The following is a 19,801-nucleotide window of genomic DNA, read 5'->3' as shown; positions in this document are numbered from 1 at the left end:
GAAATTCCTGCAACCCACGAGAGCATGGACAGGTGGACACTAAACACTGATGACAATTAGATTTTCTGTTATTATATTCCATCTGTTGTTGTTGGCGATGACCAAGGACATGACATGGGAGAGGAAGATGGGGCATCGCTTGTCCAGCTGTCGCCAAACAGTCTGATGAGTGGTCAGAGGGCTCTGCCGACAGGCTGGGCACTGGTGGTGTGTTGTGACAGAAGGTAAAGAGTTGGCTCTGGACATACATAGTTCACATTCTCTTTGTTCTCCAGCAATCCTTTTCTGTTTGTAGGTAGTGGCACCTTTTTTTGGTGCAGCTTCACCAGGCAAGGCAGTCTTGTTCTAGTGTTTCCTGGTGTGGGGTTGATCTCAGAGCTCTTCAGTAAAGCTTTGAATATGTCCATGAAGTGCATTTTCTGTCCACCTTGTGTATGCTTGCCAGTTTGCAGTAAAATATTCTTTTGGGGAGTCATGTGTCAGGCATTCAAAGAAGCTGACCTGTCCACCTGACTTGCGCTCTTCTTGGCAGTGTGTAAATGCTTGACAGATCAGCTCAAGAGAGGACCTCCATATCTGGGACCTTGTTTTGCCAGGTGATTTTCAACCACTTTCTGTGAAAGTGGTTCAGGTTTTTAGCTTGGCATTTGTCAATTGTCCAACTCTTGCAGGTGTACAGTAACATTTACAGGATCTTGTAGCTTAAGACTTCATTATATGTGCAAGAATTGCAGTATGAATAAGAAATTCACTTTGCAACTCTGTGGTTTTAGGTTCAATCTCGTTGCATGTGGCACCTTGGGCAGAAATATCTTCTTCCATAGTTATGAGTCAATAGATGCCTGAAGTGTGAAATTTAGTACATGGAAACTGTGTGGAAGAATTGATCCAATGGTGCTTGGATTAATACCACCATTGTTCCTTGGATGATTTTAACAGAATACACTGTGTTGCATGCATTTGAATTAGGTCCCAGGTATTAAAATAACTTTCTCTCTCTCCCCAACCTCCAAGGGTTCTGGCACTATTTTCCCTCCTCTGGCTAAGTCATGTTAAAAAAAAATTAACAAAAAGAAAAGAAATATAGAAAGAATTCCCTTGTCTAAACCTGGTCCTGGAGACAGGCAATAAAGCTCCAAAATGCCAGCAGAATTGTTTGCACCTCTGGTATTTCCTCTGGTTTTTTACATTCTGAGCTCAAATCCCACCAAGGATCACTTTACTTTTCATCCTTTTGGGGTAGATAAAATAAAATACCAGCCTAAAATTGCTGACTTTGTGCCAAAAATTAGGAAGGATTATGCAAGGATTATCATCATTATTACTGGGAAGCTGGCAGAATTGTTAGCATGCCAGGCAAAATGCTTAGTAGTATTTCATCATTTTTATGTTCCGAGTTCAAATTTTACCAGAGTCAGTTTTACCTTTCATCCTTTTGGGGTTGATAAAATAAAATACCAGTCAAATACTTGTGTCAATGTAAATAACTCACCCCTCCCCTCAAAATTACTGACTTTGTGCGAAAAATAAAGAGAATAACAAACAACAATAATACTTAAAAACAAAAAGTAAAGATTTTTTTTTTTCATAAAAATTTATTTTCACAAAAACTAAAATTTCATTTTGATTTATCAATCCCAAATTCATTATTTTTTATTTATTTATTTTCTGTTTGGGTATACCAATAATTTATAGAAATATATTCAATAAATGTTGTAAATTTTAAAAAAATGGAATTTTTATCTCTAAATAATATTAACACAGCTCTCCAAATGGTCTTTATTTTTCTCTTTATCTGGTAGTATATACATACATACTTACATATATATATATATATATGTATATGCATGTATATATATATATATATATATATATACACACACGCACACATGCATGTGCACACACACACACATTTAAACTGGTAAAAATCTGGCAGTCCTGGAGATACAGGATGTGACAAAAAAAACAAAAACCTCCAACATTTTACACTCCCAGAAATGGTAAATCTGGGAGGGGTTTTTCTTTTTGTCGCACCCTGCATAAACTTCAAAATTATGTCTGTTTTTTTTTTTTTGTTTTTTCCCCCAACTCCCACCCTCACACTTCCTTATTATGGTCAGTTTTACTCAAAACAAGTTCCTGAGATCATCCTAAATACATGTATTAAAGTGGAGATGTGAAAGAAATATTTCCCATTACTAATCATTAAAGCAAGTTACAGATATTCTACAGAAATTATAGCCAGACTGATTTTTGTTACAATGTTTCGTATCAGTGCTGGCAATAATTTCTGTAGAATATCAGTAAAAATAATCTTAACAAGAGATGTAATAGCACTGCTAACACAGGAGAACATGGTATTGACTTATAAAAACATTTAATATATTTTATAGTATATTATGGTTGCATAACAAAATACGGTCCCCCTACTGGTCATTAAAGAAAGTGTTGTGTTTTTATGAAGACTGTTTGATCACCAAAGTTTTTGTACATTAGATAGTTTTAAAGCTTTTTCTTCTTCGTCTTCTTCTTCTTCTTCTTCAAAGATTACTGCTGTTAGTGCAAAACTACAAAATAGATGTGGAATAGTGCAGGAATCTCATCTAATAATAATATGAGAGAGTGACGTTATCATATTTGTGCAGTAATGGTCTCATTATCAATGAAAACACTTGCGTTTTAAAGCACATTTCTTATACTCGCATCTGCTGAGCAGCTCGAGCTATTGACTTTGCTTTTTCTACATGGTCAGAACTTTCGCATATCATTTTGCATACATTTCTATCAAAGATACCTTCTTTTTTCGGAAAGCCATTAGTTCCATCAGCATATGTAACTAAACCTGAAAAAAAAAAAAGAAAAGAAAATTCAAAAAATTTTCCTGAAGTTATTTGACCAACATATGAGAAGTTTCATTAGGTTACTTTTCTAACCATATTAAAAGAAAATTGTTGAAGAATGCACTAAGGGATTCCAGATTCAACATATTTTAAAAGTTTCATTGCAAAGCAATATATTAGTTTGTAAAGTAAGTATCAATTCTAAGGATTTCAAAATGTGTCTTCTTAAAAATTGAGGTGAAAAAAAAAAATCTTAAACCATTTGTTACCATTTCCTGCTCCTCCCCACCACCAGCACTACCTCTACTACTACTACATAAGTAAAAGATGAAAAAAACAAAAGGTAAAATGCAAATATAATTACTTACCGTAGCCATGAAATTCTCCGTCCTTGAATTGGCCTTCATATTTCATTCCGTCAACATTTACGAATACACCATAACCGTAAAATTTACCTTGCCAAAACTCTCCAGCATACCTACATGGAACAGAAATGGAAAAGATTGCAATACTGTGAACCGACAAAGAAATCATATAAGAAGCAAAATGTAGCACATTATTTCGGCCATGCCTATAGATTAAAATACTGACCTCTTCTCAGGCCACAAATTTAGTAATTGTCATTGTCGTCATCATCACCATCATTTTAACATCCATTTTTCTATGCTTGCATGGATCAGACAGAATTTGCTGAGGCTGATTTTCTAAGACAAGATACCCTTTCTGTTGCCACCTGTTTCTATGCAAGTAATATTACCCCGTGGCTGGGCATATTTCCACAAAATCGTGAAAAAAAATGGTCCTAATGTGAGATGGTGGCACTCATTTATAACTATCATACAATGTCAAGACAAAGACACACACACAAACGCATATATATATGTACACACACACACACACACACATATATACATGAGTTGTCTAAGAGACCTTAAGTCAGGGAAAAGATACACTCATATATCTGTTAGTAAAGTGGGTATATTATCCATGTGTTCAACACCTTAACCACTAGGCCACATGCCTTCATGTGCGTGCACACACACACACACACATACACTGGCTTGCTTTCAGTTTTTGTTTGCCAAATCCACTCATAAGATTTTGGTCAGCCTTTGGATTGAACCCAAAACCATGTGGTTGAGAACTGAATTTCTTAACTACACAGCCATGTCTGCATCTATACATGGCTTTTGTTGACCTGGGGCTATGACTGAAGGCATTTGCCCAAGTCACCACACTGTAGGACTGAATCCCAAAACCACGTGACTGAGAAGGATGGAGAAATTTTTTTATATAGTCATAAGAAGTGCAGGTACCACTGAGTTTTGCAGAGCCTCTGAAAGAGAGGGAAAAAAAACCATTTACTGCAGTAAGGAAGCAGTTTGTCACAGTATTAACTTATTTCTCAGGCCAGAATCTTCCTGGTCTGATTGCTTACGACAGAAAGAACTCTAGTAAAGGCACCAAACAACCTTGGATTAGTGCTAAATCAGGTGACAAATTAGGTCTACACTGCCTCAACCCGGAGGTATAATAGGAAAAATAAATGCAGCACATTTACTGAAACAATTTTCCTTATTTGGTGAAAGTAATTAAAGAAAAACTGATTAGCTTAATGCTGTATACTGCGGCTGTCAATTTCACCATCTCTTTGATGGTGAAAATAGCTGCAATTTTTGAAATTATACATAGATATTTAAGTATATATATGTATGTGTGTGTGTGTGTGTGTATGTCTGTACACACACCTCTATATGTCCAGCAGTATTAACACCAAGCAGTGTTTAGGCATAAGTAAATGTTAAGTTAATTAAAATATGTTTGTGACATATTTCAACTTTTGAAAGCAAACTTATTGCAGTTACTGTAGAAAAAAACATTCTTTCTAATGGTAAAAGCTGTGTAGTGGGTGCTTTTTACATGCCACTGGTACGCAGGCCAGTCAGCCGGCACTGGCATCGACCACGCTCAAATGGTGCTTTTTACATGCCACTGGCATGGGAGCCAGTCGGGCAGCACAGGCATCGACCATGCTCGAATAGTGTCTTTTACATGCCACCAGCATGGGTGCCAATCAGGTGGTACTGTCATCAGCCACAACAAGAAAATAAGAAAATAGAGATAATTAAATTAATGATTATTTGTTTAATTATCTCTCTTTTCTTATATATATGTACATATATATGAGTATAAATATATATATATATATATATATATATATATATATATATATACATAAGTAATCTAAGAGACCATGAGTCAGGAAGAAGATGCACTTGCATATCTGTCAATAGAGTGGGTATATTATCCAAAATGTACAGTATCGTATATCCATTACGGCTGATCTTACCAATCAGTTTCATGCAAGGAACACAAAAGAGTGTTAGATAATGATTCAAGGTTATATAATTAGATTGATACCTAACACTCCATTGTATTCCTTGCACGAAACCAATTGGTAAGATCAGCCATGATGGATATATAAAATTTCTCTTACAAAGTATGAGTTGGACCAAGGTTGGAGAAATTGGCATTTACCCAAGACGTGTGCAGAGGGATCAAATGCAGGTCCTTGTGGTGATGAAAGAGACTCCTCAGCCATTTAGCCAAACTGTCTAAGAAGTCTGCTTCCAAGCCATGTTTTGAGTTCAGTCCTATTGTATGGTGCTTTGGACAAGTGTCTTCAACTATTGCCCCAAGACAAGCCAAAGCTGTGGGAATGGATTTGGTAGGCAGAAACTGGAAGAAACCTGTCGTATATGCATCTTTGTGAGTGTGAAAAAAAAATGTGTGTGTCATTGTCTTGACATGATGTGATAGTTGTAAATGAGTGTCACCATCGTACAAGCAGCTTCCCTTGTTTTCAGTCTTCCATGGAAACACATCAAGCCACAAGGAAATATCATCTTACTTTGCAATAGGTAAGGGTTGGCAACAGCAAGGGCATCCAGCTGTAGAAAGTCTACCTTAACAAATTCCACCTGACCTATTCTAGTAAGGAGAAGACATTAAATGATGATGATACTGATGATGATGATGATGGTGATGGTGATGATACGTATATGCTGAACATTATATATACATATATACAAGTGTTAGATAAAATGTATTTTAACCAGACAAATCTGAGGCATATAATCACAAAGTGTTCAATAAATAATGATCAATTAACTGTAGGTCAGAATATTCAGAGCTGCGACAATTAGTGGACATGATAACAAGAGAATGGAATGAAACAACTCAGAAAAATCTCTTAAAACTAATATATGTAAAATACCTATTGGTGTTTGTACCAAAGAATTAATAAATTCTTATCAATGAACATTCTTCTCTGTTCTGTTTCTTTGAAGTAAAATAAAATTCTTATTTGTCAAAGAACAAATAAAATAGAATGGAAGAAACACCATTCTATCTCAACATAATATAACAGAAAAATTAAACTTTGGCAAGTTAACTTACGAAGCGCCATCCGGAAAGTTGATGCTGCCTTTGCCAGTGAACAGTCCACTCTCAAATGATCCTTTGTAAGTTGTTTTGTCACCGAAAATAATGGAGCCAATTCCCATCCGAAGTCCACGGTCATCAAACATGCCATTGTAAACAGTACCATCTGGGTATTTGAATTCTATTGCCATATTGCTTGCTTATAGTCTTACTAGAAAGAAAATAAAAGAGCAGAATAAAATTTCTTGCACGTAGATATCTAGGACATTAAAATATATCTGAAAGAGATAGTGAGAAAACATTGAATAAATATTCATAACCAGCTTAGATAGATATCAGTTATGTTCAGATGGTTCACATATCAGGTTCGGAATGTCATATTTTGACATACCATCTTTTTTATTTTTAATTTTGCAAGGTCTAACTACGTAGGAAGAATTGAAGAAAACTAACAGGTTGTTGTTGTTGTTATTTTGTTCAAAGTCAGCCCTGATTCGCTCAACCCATCTTTTTTGGTTTCATGTATAATACTTCTTAACAACCATATTTGAAATGAGATAATTCAGGAAAAGAGCAGAGCGAATGATGTGATTGCAGAATACCAAAAGCAAAAATTCCACTGGGTCAGACATGTCACAAGGTTCACAGACAACAGATGAACTTCTGCAGTTGCCAAGTGGTATCCAAAAGATCAGAAAAGGCTCATGGGAAGGTCTATACAATGATGGGAAAACAATTTAGTCAAGCAATTTGGGGCAAAATGGCACAATCAAGACAGAGTTGGAAGTGTATTGTGACCAGTGGTGCATAACAATATCTGATGATCTGGTTGACACTGTAATACTGTGATAATACTTCTAATTTGCCTAAATTCAATACCATCATTAGATATGTGATGCAGCCATAGAAAAGGATCGAGACTGCCTGTAAAAATCATACTGCCATTGAAACTCTGAAATATTTATCCTCATGCAATGATGTATTATGCAAAAAAAAAACAAAAAAAAACAGACGACCCTCCACATAAAAAACACCCCTCAAATATTTTGTTTATTACTATTTATTAATGATCATGGATGCCAAACCAAAGGAGTAACATAAAAAACATGAAGATTGATGGATGTGATGTTTCAGGAGTAACATAAGAGAGATAGATGAGTGTGACAGGACAATAAATGGGGAGGATTCTATAGGAGTGACATATTGGAAATATGTCTCCAAGCACAGGAGTGGCTGTGTGGTAAGTAGCTTGCTTACCAATCACATGGTTCTGGATTCAGTCCCACTGCATGGCACCTTGGGCAAATGTCTTCTACTATAACTTCGGGCTGACCAAAGCCTTGTGAGGTCCATCACAGAATTACTCCTCTTTCCAAGTTGAGTGGACTGGAGCAGTATGAAATGAAGTGTGTGTTTTGCTCAAGAACACAATGTGTCACCTGGTCCAGGAATTGAAACCACAATCTTACAATCAACACCTTAACTGCTAAGCCACACGCCTCTACACTCACGCTTTACTCAGTTCTTATTTCACAAAACATTAATCCGCTAGCATCCTCTTTCTGTGGATGTTATTCTAAAAGACATTGACTAAGATTAATAATGGTTTAAGTTGAATGTTAACCATATTAATCTCACCTTTCTGGAAACTAAAAATAAATAAATAAATGAGTCAATTAATTCCATTCAGGTCATGATTGATTGCAGTTCAGTCTTGTGAGGGAAAAGCAGAGAAACCACACCTCAACACTTTATTGCAGTTTTGTTTCGTTTTCCTGAAAGAAATATATCTTTTATCGTTTACTTGTTTCAGCCATTAGACTGTGGCCATACTGGGGCACTGGCATGAGAAATTTTTAGTTGGACCAATCAACTCCAGTACTCTTTTATTTTTAAACCTGCTACTTATTATATTAGTCTCATTTACTGGACCACTAAGTTATGGAGACATAAATGAAACAATACCTGTTGTCAAGTGGTGGTGGTGGTGGTGGAAGTGATGATGATGGGGAGACAAACACAGATACATACATAAATATAACTGTGTGTGTATGTGTATATATATATATATATAAAACTGTCTTCTTCCAGTTTCCTCTGCCAAATCTCATGCAGAAGTCTTTGGTCAGCCCAAGGCTGTAAAAGAAGACACTTGCCCAAGGTGCAGTGGGATTGAACCCAGAACCATGTGGCTGGGAAGCAAGCTTCTTACCACACAACCATGCTTATGCCTATTACCATGTAGCACAGCTAAACCTGTGCCTATAAATATATATGGATGATGGGTGAATGAATAGATGGATGGATGGATGGATGGATATATATATATATATATATATATATATATATGTATATATATATATATATATATATATATATATATATATATATATATATATATATATATATATATATATATATATATAAATAAAAATAGATAGATAAATAAATGCATAGATAGATAGATAATGAGAGAGAGAGATAGAGAGAGAGTTAGATACATAAATAGACAGACAAACAGACAGACAGACAGACAGGTAGGTATGTGTGTCTTCATGTGTGTATATACATGTGTGTGTGTGTGTATGTGTGTGTGTGTGTATGTGTGTGTGTGTGTGTGTGCATATGCACACATGAAGATAGATAAATATAGAAAGATAGATAAATATGTATGCATATATAAATATGTGTGTGTATGTATGTGTATACACACACACACACACATGCACACAGAGTAGGGGTAGTGAAGGGGAGACAGGTAGCAGAGAGAGAGAGAGAGAGAGAGAGATTAGTAGAAGCTAAATATGGCCTAATCCTAACCTGTCACACTAGGAGTGGTCATTAATAGGAGATATTGAACCTGGTTGCTGTTTCAGTATCAGGTTATTGATAGGTTTTGGTCGGTTGGCCAGTCAGTCGGTTGGTTGAGTAGTTGCAGGTACAAACTGTTGCTATCATGTCATCTGCACATTTACAACTGCTGACCTGCACCACTCAGAACAAACACAACGCACACACACACACACACAGACTCTTACACACACACACACACGAGTGCATTCATGCATAGTAATAAATAAGAAACATGGAAGTGAAGTCTTAATAAGCATATAGGCGTGGCTGTGTGGTTAAGAAGTTTGTGTCCCAACCACATGGTCCTGGGTTCATTTCCACTGCAGGGTCCTTTGGCCAAGAGTCTTCAAATGTAACCCCAGGCTATAGACTGTTGTTAATGGTCATTAAAAACAAAAAAAAGCTGGCACTCCGTCGGTCACAACAACAAGGATCCCAATTGATCCGATCAATGGAAGAGCTTTCTCATGAAATTAACATGCAAGTGGCTGAGTACTCCAAAGATATGTACAGCCTTATTGTAGTTCTCAGGGAGATTCAGTGTGACAGGGAGTGTTACGAGGCATGCTCCCCTTTGAAATACAGGTACCACTCATTTTTACTGACTGTGTGGACTGGAGTAACATGAAATGAAGTGCCTTGCTCAAGGACATAATGTGCCGCTGGGAATTGAACTCACAACCTTCCTAATGCCAACCACTCCAAGAGTGTAGTGGATGCTTTTATGTGCCACCAGCCCAAGTGCCATTTATGTGTCACCGACATGGATACATTTCGCATGTCACTGACATCCCATGTCCTTAACATGTCACCATCATAGCGCCTTTTATGTCACCAGCACTGTCCACAAAATGTATAAATTAAACAGAAAGATATCTGCAATTGGTGTAACATACTAAGGTATATAGTTATGTATGCCTCCATCCTTGTTTATCATTTAGTGTATTCATTCACACACCACCCCCATATTTTGCTAACCCTCAATTTATCCATACTCTCTTGCAAACTCTATCCAATCTTTCTTCCTGTTCTTCTGCTCTTCAGATTCTTCCGTGACACCTTGCCCACTACCACAACCACCACCACCATCTTTATCTTTCCAGTTCCAAATGACATCAGTGAACTATCAGACACCAGCATTTCAATTTTATCTCACCCTCTCAGTGACAAACAGCAGGTATCACAATAATGATCTGTATATCTTTTTATAGCATATTCTAGCATGTGCAAACATGGAAATGGCATCCACATGCACATACATGTGTATGTGTGTGTGTGTGTGTACACATATGGATATACATACATATATATATATATATATATATATATATATATATATATATACAGGAAAATGAAAAAAAGCCAGAATATATATATATATACACACACACACACACACACATATATTGTATGCATGTATATACACAGATATACACAAACATATATGCATATATATAAACATACAAATATATATATAAATCTACATATACACATATATACACACACATATATACATGAACACATACATACATACATATATATATATATATATATATATATATATATATATATATATATATATATATAACATACACACACACACATATATATGAATATGCAAACATATGCGCATGTATACATACATATATACATACATACGTGTACAAACATATGTCTGCATATACAAATGTTTACACACACACATATATACACATACATAGGCAAGCAAACACACACATACATGCAGGCACACACACACGTATATATATTAATTTAAATCTATATTTGGAAGTCATTCACATTATCAGCATTCGGGGAATCAGTCAACTTACTGAGATGCTGAAATGTCACTTATACAGTGTTAATAAATGTTTTACATTTTATTGAATGGGTGTGCGCGCATATGTGTGAGAGCATATGCATGTGTGCGTGCATGAGTGTGCGCCTGTGTGTGTGCATGAGTGCGTGCCTGTATGTGTGTGTCAGTTGGCAGATGGATGACTAAGTATACAGAGAGACAAACGTTATGTATGTGTATGCATGGGTGAAGTTTAAATGCGCTGCTATGAATGCAAAGAGGTTTGAACGTGTTTGCATGTGTGTGTGCTTATATATATATACACATAGACACATATACAGGCACATGCTTATACATATGCATACGTATATTTTTTTGCATGTGTGGACATATATATATATATATATATATATATACACACACGTATGAACATACAAATGTATATTACAGTTTTTTTTAGTTACATGCATATACATACATATATATGTACATATACTTTTAGACAAACACATACATGGTGACGCATGTGTATATATAATGTGCATATATACATATTAATATATATGCATACATAAATATATATATATCTATATCTATCTATATATATATATATATATATATATATATATATATATATCCACCATACACACACAATTATACATATGTCACACACATACTGCACATAAATATCTACACTCACACAGCAGCAGTGTATGAAGGAACAACAACGACAACAACAACAACAACAGCAACAGCAATAACTTCCATGATTACAACAATTGTATGAGAATCTTTGCTTTGACAAAATTGGGATGGTAAACCACTCTCTCTCTCTCTCTCTCTCTCTCTCTCGATCACTCATCCACCAAACCCGCCCACCCCACCCCACACACACTTGTTGTTATCATTGTCATTGGTGTTGTTGTTGATTAGATTGGATTGGAAAAATAGCCAATAAAAAGACTTGGTACTGAAGGCTTGCTAAAGCTTAATCTAATGGGAAAACTATAGCCTGTGAAATTGGAGACTTTTTTTTTGGTGAGTCATCTTGCCTTGACAACAACTCCTATATCCAGGTCAATGATGGCTTTTTTTCTATATATATATATATATTTTTTGTTTGTTTTGTTACAGTTTTTTAAAAAAATTTGTCAATCGTTATTAATATCATCATCATATTTTCAAATAAAGAAACCATTCGTCTCTCTCCTTCTTCTTCTCCTCCTCCGCCCCCTCCTTCTTCTCTTTCTTCTTAATCTTATTATTGTAAAGAAGGCAAAGCGCTGGCAGAATCGTTACTGCACCAGACAAAATGCTTGGCAGCATTTCTTCAGGTTTTGCATCCTGAGTTCAAATGCTGCCAAGGTAGACTTTGCCTTTCATTCTTCCAGAGTTGATAACTAAGTACCAGCTGAGCACTTGGAGTTGATGTAATCCACCAAGCCCCTCCCCTCAAAAGTCTGAGCCTTGTGCCAAAAATTAGAAAGGGTTATTACTATTATTATAAAAAAGGTGACAAGCAGGCAGACTCATTAGAATGTCAGACAAAATGCTCAGTAGTATTTCTGTTGGTTTTTCATGTTCTGAGTTCAAATCTCACAGAGGTCAACTTTGTTTTACATCCCCACCAGAGTTGATAACATAAAGTAACGGTCAAGTACTGAGGGCGATCTAAATCAACTAAGCCCCTCCCCTCAAAATTACCGGCCTTGTGCCAAAATCCGAAACCATCAAAGGCGGCGAGCTGGCAGAATCGTTAGCATGCTGGATGAAATGCTTAGTGGTATTTCGCCCGTCGTTATGTTCTGAGTTCAAATTCCGCCCCGGTCGACTTTGCCTTTCATCCTTTCGGGGTCAATAAATTAAGTACCAGTTGCAGACTGGCCTCCTCCCCCAAAATTTCAGGCCTTGTGCCTATAATAGAATCATTAGCATGCTGTACAAAATGCTTAACGATATTTCGCCCATCGTTACGTTCTGAGTTCAAATTCTGCAGAGGTCGACCCTGCCTTTCATCATTTTGGAGTCAATAAATTAAGTACCAGTTGCAGACTGGGGTCAATATAATTAACTCATCCCCACCTCCCACCAAGCTGCCCTTGTGGCAAAAATTTGAACCAATCATTATTATTATTATTATTATTTCAAAAGTAGCAAGATGGCAGAAATGGTTAGCGTCATTTTGTCTGCCTTTATGTTCTGTGTTGAAATTCTGTTGAGGTCAACTTTGTCTTTCATCCTTTCAGTTAAGCAATGGGGGGAGTCAACGGAATCGACTTACCCACCTCCCACGAAATTACTGCCCTTGTGCCAAAATCTGGAAACATGATTTATTTATTCATTTATTTATTCATTTGCTTTTTATTCTTTGGTCTCTTATCTTTTATTACCTTATCCAAAACCCTACCACCACCACCATTGTTGCTTTGAAATTTTCCCTTATAATGTCCCCCATCTGTTGCCTTTGTAGCAATAAAAGAAATCATCATCATCATCATCGTTGTTGTTGTTGCTATTATTATTGAATCTTTCGGGATCTCTGTCCCTTGTTCATAATATAGTTTTAGGTTTTATGATCACTGTCATTGCTTTTTTATTGTTTTTCAATTTTGTTTCCTTTTTTTAAAATTTTTTTTTTACTTATTTATTGATAACAGCATTTGATAATAATGGATTGTCTGATCAATAAGCTGCATGTATATATGTGTGAACTGATCAACTCCTAAGGTAAAAAAAAAAAAAATCAATCGATAGTAGATTGAAGGATGTTTATATGGAAGATGATGGCAGCAGCAGCAGCAGCAGGGGGGTGGGTGGGGTGACTACAGTGATGATGATGATGAGGAGGAGGAGGACAATGCCAATGATGATGACAATGACAATCAGAATAATTATGGTAATGACAATGATGGTGGTGGCAGTGGTGATGACAGCGATGATTATGACAATGATGATGATGATGATGACGATCATGATGATGGTGATGATAGTGATGATGGTGATGATGATGATAATGATGATAATGACAATGATGGTGGTGGCGGTGGCCATGACAATGGTGATGATGATGACTTTCACATGAAAATAGATAACGAGTGGTACAAACATGTACCAAACACAGAAAAGGGCCAACAATGACTGGGTCGCAATCACCAGGGATATTCTTGACCAAACTAATAGGAAAATCAAAGAAAACTTTCCATATGCAATTATCAAGGACCGAAACAAAACATTTGTTTTCTGATAAATGTCCACTCTGTAAAAGGGTTTGGCATCAAGAAAGGCATCCAGCTGTAAAGAATAAAAAAAAAACATGCAAAAACAGACAGTGATGCTTGGTGCAATCCTCCGGCTTGCTAGTTGCTGTCAAACTGTCCAACCCATGCCAGCACGGAAGACGGACATTAAATGATGATGATGATGATGATGATGATGACAATGATATGAAATGAAGTGTCTTGCTCAAGAGCACAACACACCACCCAGTCTAAGAAACAAAATCGTGATCATGTGACTACAAGGGCAACTCTCTGACCACTAGGACACCATGCTGTGGCACCGCCTTGAAATGCTTGGCTGAACAACTTGTCCCTGGAAATTATTTTCAGTTCTGGTGTTAATTCCATAAGTCTCTTTTTCACTGAGTTGCTAAGATATAGGGGACATAAACAAACCAACACCACTTATCTAATGGCAAGAGACAAATACAAACATAAATCACATAAATACATACATCATGTAATCATGGATAAATAATTTTATTTGGGGGCCCAAAGCCAGAGTAGAAGGACTTGCCCAACATGGCATGCAGTGGCATATGAATAGTGTATATATAAATAGTATACATACATACATACATACATACCTACACACACACACACACACACACATATATATATATATATATATATATATATATATATATATATATATATATATATATATATATATATATATATATATATATACATATAAATATATATATATATATATATATATATATATATATATATATATATACATATATATATGTATATCTATATAAATATATATAAATATAAATATATACAAACATACATATATATACACAGATACACATTTATATATCATATATACATTATGTATATCTGTATACTATGTGACTATATATATATAACATACACAATATACTTACATGTATATAATATATATATCATATATGTATGTACATTATATAAATGCACAACATATCCATGTAATATACATATATGATATATATTATATAATATATGTATATATATCTTATGTATTATATCTATATTATATAATCCGTTGTATAATTTGTTATACGCACAAAATAGAAAAATAAAATTTCATAAGTAGCTAAACCTTAAAAGTGGAGGACATTTACTAAAAGTAGGAAGGATTAGAGGTCCCCTGAAAACCATGACAACCTTCTGCTCTGGGCACGTGTCCCTCTTCCATCCCTAATACCCACCATAGCAAATGGATAAATATGGATCAATAATTATTTGATTAATATACAGCTGCTCAGGGCATTGTACCCTTGGACTATTCAGTGCAACTTGTGTTATTTGAATAGAAAAGGAGAGAGTAGTAGGAGAGAGAGGAAGGAAGGGAGAGCTTGTTGTTGGCGTGCTGGCTGGCAGACGGACGGACGGACAGACTAGCTGATGATTTGACTGACAAACAAAAAAAGCACACAAGAAAAAAGCAAAAAAAAAGCAAAGAAACCACTCAACAGTTGGTTAGAGTAAGAGAGAAAGATATTTTAATATCAATTTCAAATAAATAATAATCAATAAAATCTAAAGTGATCAGATGCTGGAGTGGGACCTATTCTGAAGCATCAAGAAGAGGAGACAACCATTTCTCTCTGGACAGGAAAGATAACTTTCAGTCGTTCTGGTTCCAAATTCTAGGCAAACTACAGCCCATGGATCTTTCTAAATGGCATGCCTAATGAAAATTACCTTGAATATATGTATACACATACATATATATATATATATATATATATATATGATTAAATGATGATGATGATGATGATGATGATGATATATATACATACATATATATATATATATATATATATATATATATATATATATATATATATATATATATATATATATATATATGCATATATATACATACATATATATATACATACACATATATATATATGCATACATATACATACATATATACATATAAATACGCACACACAAACATATATATGTATGTATGTGTAAGTATATGTGTATGTGTGTGTGTATGTATATATGTGTTTAGACACACACACATATATAAATATACATATACATACATGCACATGCATCCCACTTCTTGGAAAAAGTTTGCCCATACCTGTCCTGGGACACTACATTCTTCAAAAACTCCTGAAATTCACCAATGCTACTCCTGTTGTGCCTATGCACTTTTTGCTTTTTATGACTCTTTTACGGTTCAATTTCCTTGTGCTTTATTCTATCTACTGTACATGTCCATCTAGCTTTCATTGCCATCTTTCTTTCTTTGACAATTTCTGCTGCTTTCTCTCCTCTCTTTTAACCTTTTACAACAAGTGCACTTGAGTCCTGTATACAATAAATTCAATATTGTTATTAGTAGCTTGAAGGTGGCAAAGCTGGCAGGATCATTAGCATGGTGGACAATAATGCTTAGCAGCATTTCTTCCAGCCTTACACTCGCTGCCTTAGACATAACAATAACAATAATAATAATAATAAAAATAAATGCCTTGATGCAGTACCAGACACTGGCTCTCATGGCTTCTGATCTTAACTGATTGGAAGTTTTTGTACATGTACATTGTTTTGTTTTGGTATAAAAGTTGGGCTACAACAAATATTCTGCTCAGTACCACAGATTTGCCTGTCAGTTATTTGACCGTAACCAGTTGAGCATGTCCCTTGGTGGCTGACGATATGTGCATCTCTGATCATGAGTAGAAGTAGTGGGGGAGCATCATGGCCATGGGTTGAAAGGAATTCTTTGGGGTTTGAATAATTCACCTTTGGAAATATGGGTGTTTTGCTCAACATCTTTAAACGAACCTTATTCAGGGACCTTTTGAGTGGGATGGGCTACTCGACCTGAAGAAAATTCTAACTGGGCCCCACCTGCAAGGTCATGCGCTGTTTATCTTGATATGAGATCACCATGTCGCGCACATATGGTTGTGATGCATGTGCCTGGTGTACCCTTATCAGACAGGTAGTCATGATGGATATATTGGGCTTCGTATATTTTACCCCAGTGTCACTTTGATGGCATGCACTGCTCTCTCTCTCTCACTCAATAATAATAATGATAATAATTATACAGAGAAAGCCAGACAGTCTTTATTGAGAAAGAAAGCAAACGATGCTGGATCTTAGATATAGCATGTCCAGCTGACAACAAGGTATGCGATAAGGAAGAAAGAAAAGTCAAGAGATATGATAGGTTAGCTTGGGAAGTTAAGCAGTTGTGGTTGATGGAAAAGGTAGCAGTAGTACCAATAATTGTCAGAGCCCTGGGAACAGTGAGTAAAAAGCTTGAGAAGTACATGGAACAAATAGGGGCTGAAATAAAATGTGTGGACACACCAGAGCCACATATACTACCAAGAAAAGACATTTAAGGAAAAAAAAGAAGCAAATCCATTTGTTGCACCTCGAGGTCATTGTGATTTGTGGAGTACATTGGAATTGTATCTTGATGATAAAGGTTTCAGCTGATCCAATCAACAAAACAACCTGCTCTTGAAAATAATATGCAAGTGGAAATTAACGTGCAAGTGGTTGAGTACTCCACAGACACACATACCCTTAATGTAGTTCTCCAAAACGAAAAACTGGTAACCAAGGGTGAGAGGGCAATGAGGGTGGGGATAGTGCTGAAGGGGGGGGATATAAAAAATATCTGTAACATATGAAACTAAACAATCGTGACATTACAACCAACAAAAACCCGGTATCACCAATCACCACCACCACCACCACCACTGCCGCCGCCGTCATGATCATGATTAACATTATGAATTGACACCATCAAAGTCATTGTCATCATCATCATCACCACCACGACCACCATCAACATCAGTATGATTATCAATATCATGATGAAGATCAATAAAACCATTGATACATCATCATGATGAATACTATCATCATCATCATCATCATCAGTACAATATATATCATGACAACGATGACAATCATCATCTCCACCACCACCACCACCATCATCATCATCATCATCACTATCACCCATCATCATCAACAGCATCATCTTCACCATCACCACCACCGCCATCATCGTCTTCTTCGCCACCAACATCATCATTATCATCATCATCATCATCATCATGACAATGATGACAATCATCATAATCAACATCATCATCACCACTATCATCATCACCACTATCATCAGCAACATCATCATCACCACCACCAGCACCAGGATCATCACTCCATCGTCATCACCACCATGATGCCACAGTGTCATCACAACATAAGGAGTCCAATGAGTACAAGTACACTGACCTAACAACCTCTCTCTCTCTCTCACACACACACTCTAATACCACCGAAACACCCCACCCTGCTCTCTGAGACCAACCACTGCCACAAAGAAGTTAAAAATCCATTCACTGTTACACGCTTAAATAGGATATACACAAAAACAATACACAACTACTACACAGAAAAACAAACACACACACACACACACCCTCTCTCTCTTTCCCTCCAACTCTACTCCTTGGCCCCAACCAACCATCCACTCCCCTATCATCTCACACCCATACTACAGGGGTGGGGGAGAAACTATCTCAATCGATATTGCTGTTTTACCATAGCAACTAAAAAAAAATATTAAAAAAAAACTCGTCTCAGGTAATGTTGGACTAAGTATTTAACAAATTGCTGCCGTTTCTATGGTTACAGATACTTTTTTTTCTCTTTCCCCCTCTCCCTACCCTGCAGCACCATCTTCTCCTATCAGCTTCCTCACCAACCTCGCCGCCACCACCACCTTCGGTTGCCAGTTTCATTTTGCCTCTAAGTGTCCCTGATTTGTTTTAAAGGCAGAAAGACAAATTCACCAAAGCAGAATTTGGGGGGTTTTTTGGGTTTTTTTTTTTCTTCTTTTTTTTACAAGTCAACAATTAGGGAGTTGGTAGTGAACATGGCATTTGATGAGAACTGCTTCACCAAAGACATACCTGATATTAAATATATATAATTAATAAAAATAATAATAATAAAAAAACAGAGAAAGAAAGACAAGGAAAAAACAACGATGCAGGGGAAGTGGGACATGCAAAGTATTAATAAGACACTCATATATACGCACATATATACATACACACTCATGTGTGTATATATATATATATATATATATATATATATATATACGTGTGTGTGTGTATCTATCTATCTATCTATCTATCTATCTATCTATATATATATATATATATATATACACACACACACATGACAGGCTGCTTTCTGTTTCCGTCTAGCAAATCCACTCACAAGGCTTTGGTCAGTCTGAGGCTGCAGTAGAAGACCTCTGCTCAAGGTGTCATGCAATGGGACTGAACCTGGGACCATGTGGTTGGTATGAAAGCTTCTTACTACACAACCATGCATATACATACATATATATATATATATATATATATATATATATAAATATAGCCTGATAGACTTGGCTATGACAAGATGGATTTTTATGTATTCTTGCTCCCACTTGGATTTGAAATGTTGCCACAATTATAATATGTCTATTCTACTGTAATTTTCTGCATTTTCGTGCAGCTGAAGATTGCTCTACATATTGCATTTAATGT

The 19,801-nt window shown here is 36.0% G+C and overlaps 1 protein-coding gene across 3 annotated transcripts in view; it reads right to left on the bottom strand.

The window, feature by feature from the left end:
- Positions 1–2,508: 2,508 nt before the first annotated feature.
- Positions 2,509–19,801, bottom strand: part of LOC106867703 (uncharacterized) — a 34,577-nt gene continuing 17,284 nt past the window's right edge. For 2 of the 3 annotated variants that reach the window (XM_089362961.1, XM_089362962.1), the window contains exons 2-4: positions 6,300–6,495; positions 3,209–3,318; positions 2,509–2,842 (exon numbers count right to left, since the gene is read on the bottom strand). In XM_089362961.1, coding sequence (XP_089219087.1) covers positions 2,694–2,842; positions 3,209–3,318; positions 6,300–6,475 — 435 coding nt within the window. In that variant the 5' untranslated portion in view covers positions 6,476–6,495 and the 3' untranslated portion in view covers positions 2,509–2,693. Of the gene's footprint in view, positions 2,843–3,208; positions 3,319–6,299; positions 6,496–16,305; positions 16,531–19,801 lie in introns of those variants that run through there. The other variant, XM_089362963.1, reaches the window with a different exon arrangement.

Source organism: Octopus bimaculoides, chromosome 14, assembly GCF_046866305.1.
Source record: "Octopus bimaculoides isolate indiv1 chromosome 14, ASM4686630v1, whole genome shotgun sequence".
Classification (NCBI taxonomy): domain Eukaryota; kingdom Metazoa; phylum Mollusca; class Cephalopoda; order Octopoda; family Octopodidae; genus Octopus; species Octopus bimaculoides.
This window is presented reverse-complemented; position numbering and strand designations above follow the sequence as displayed.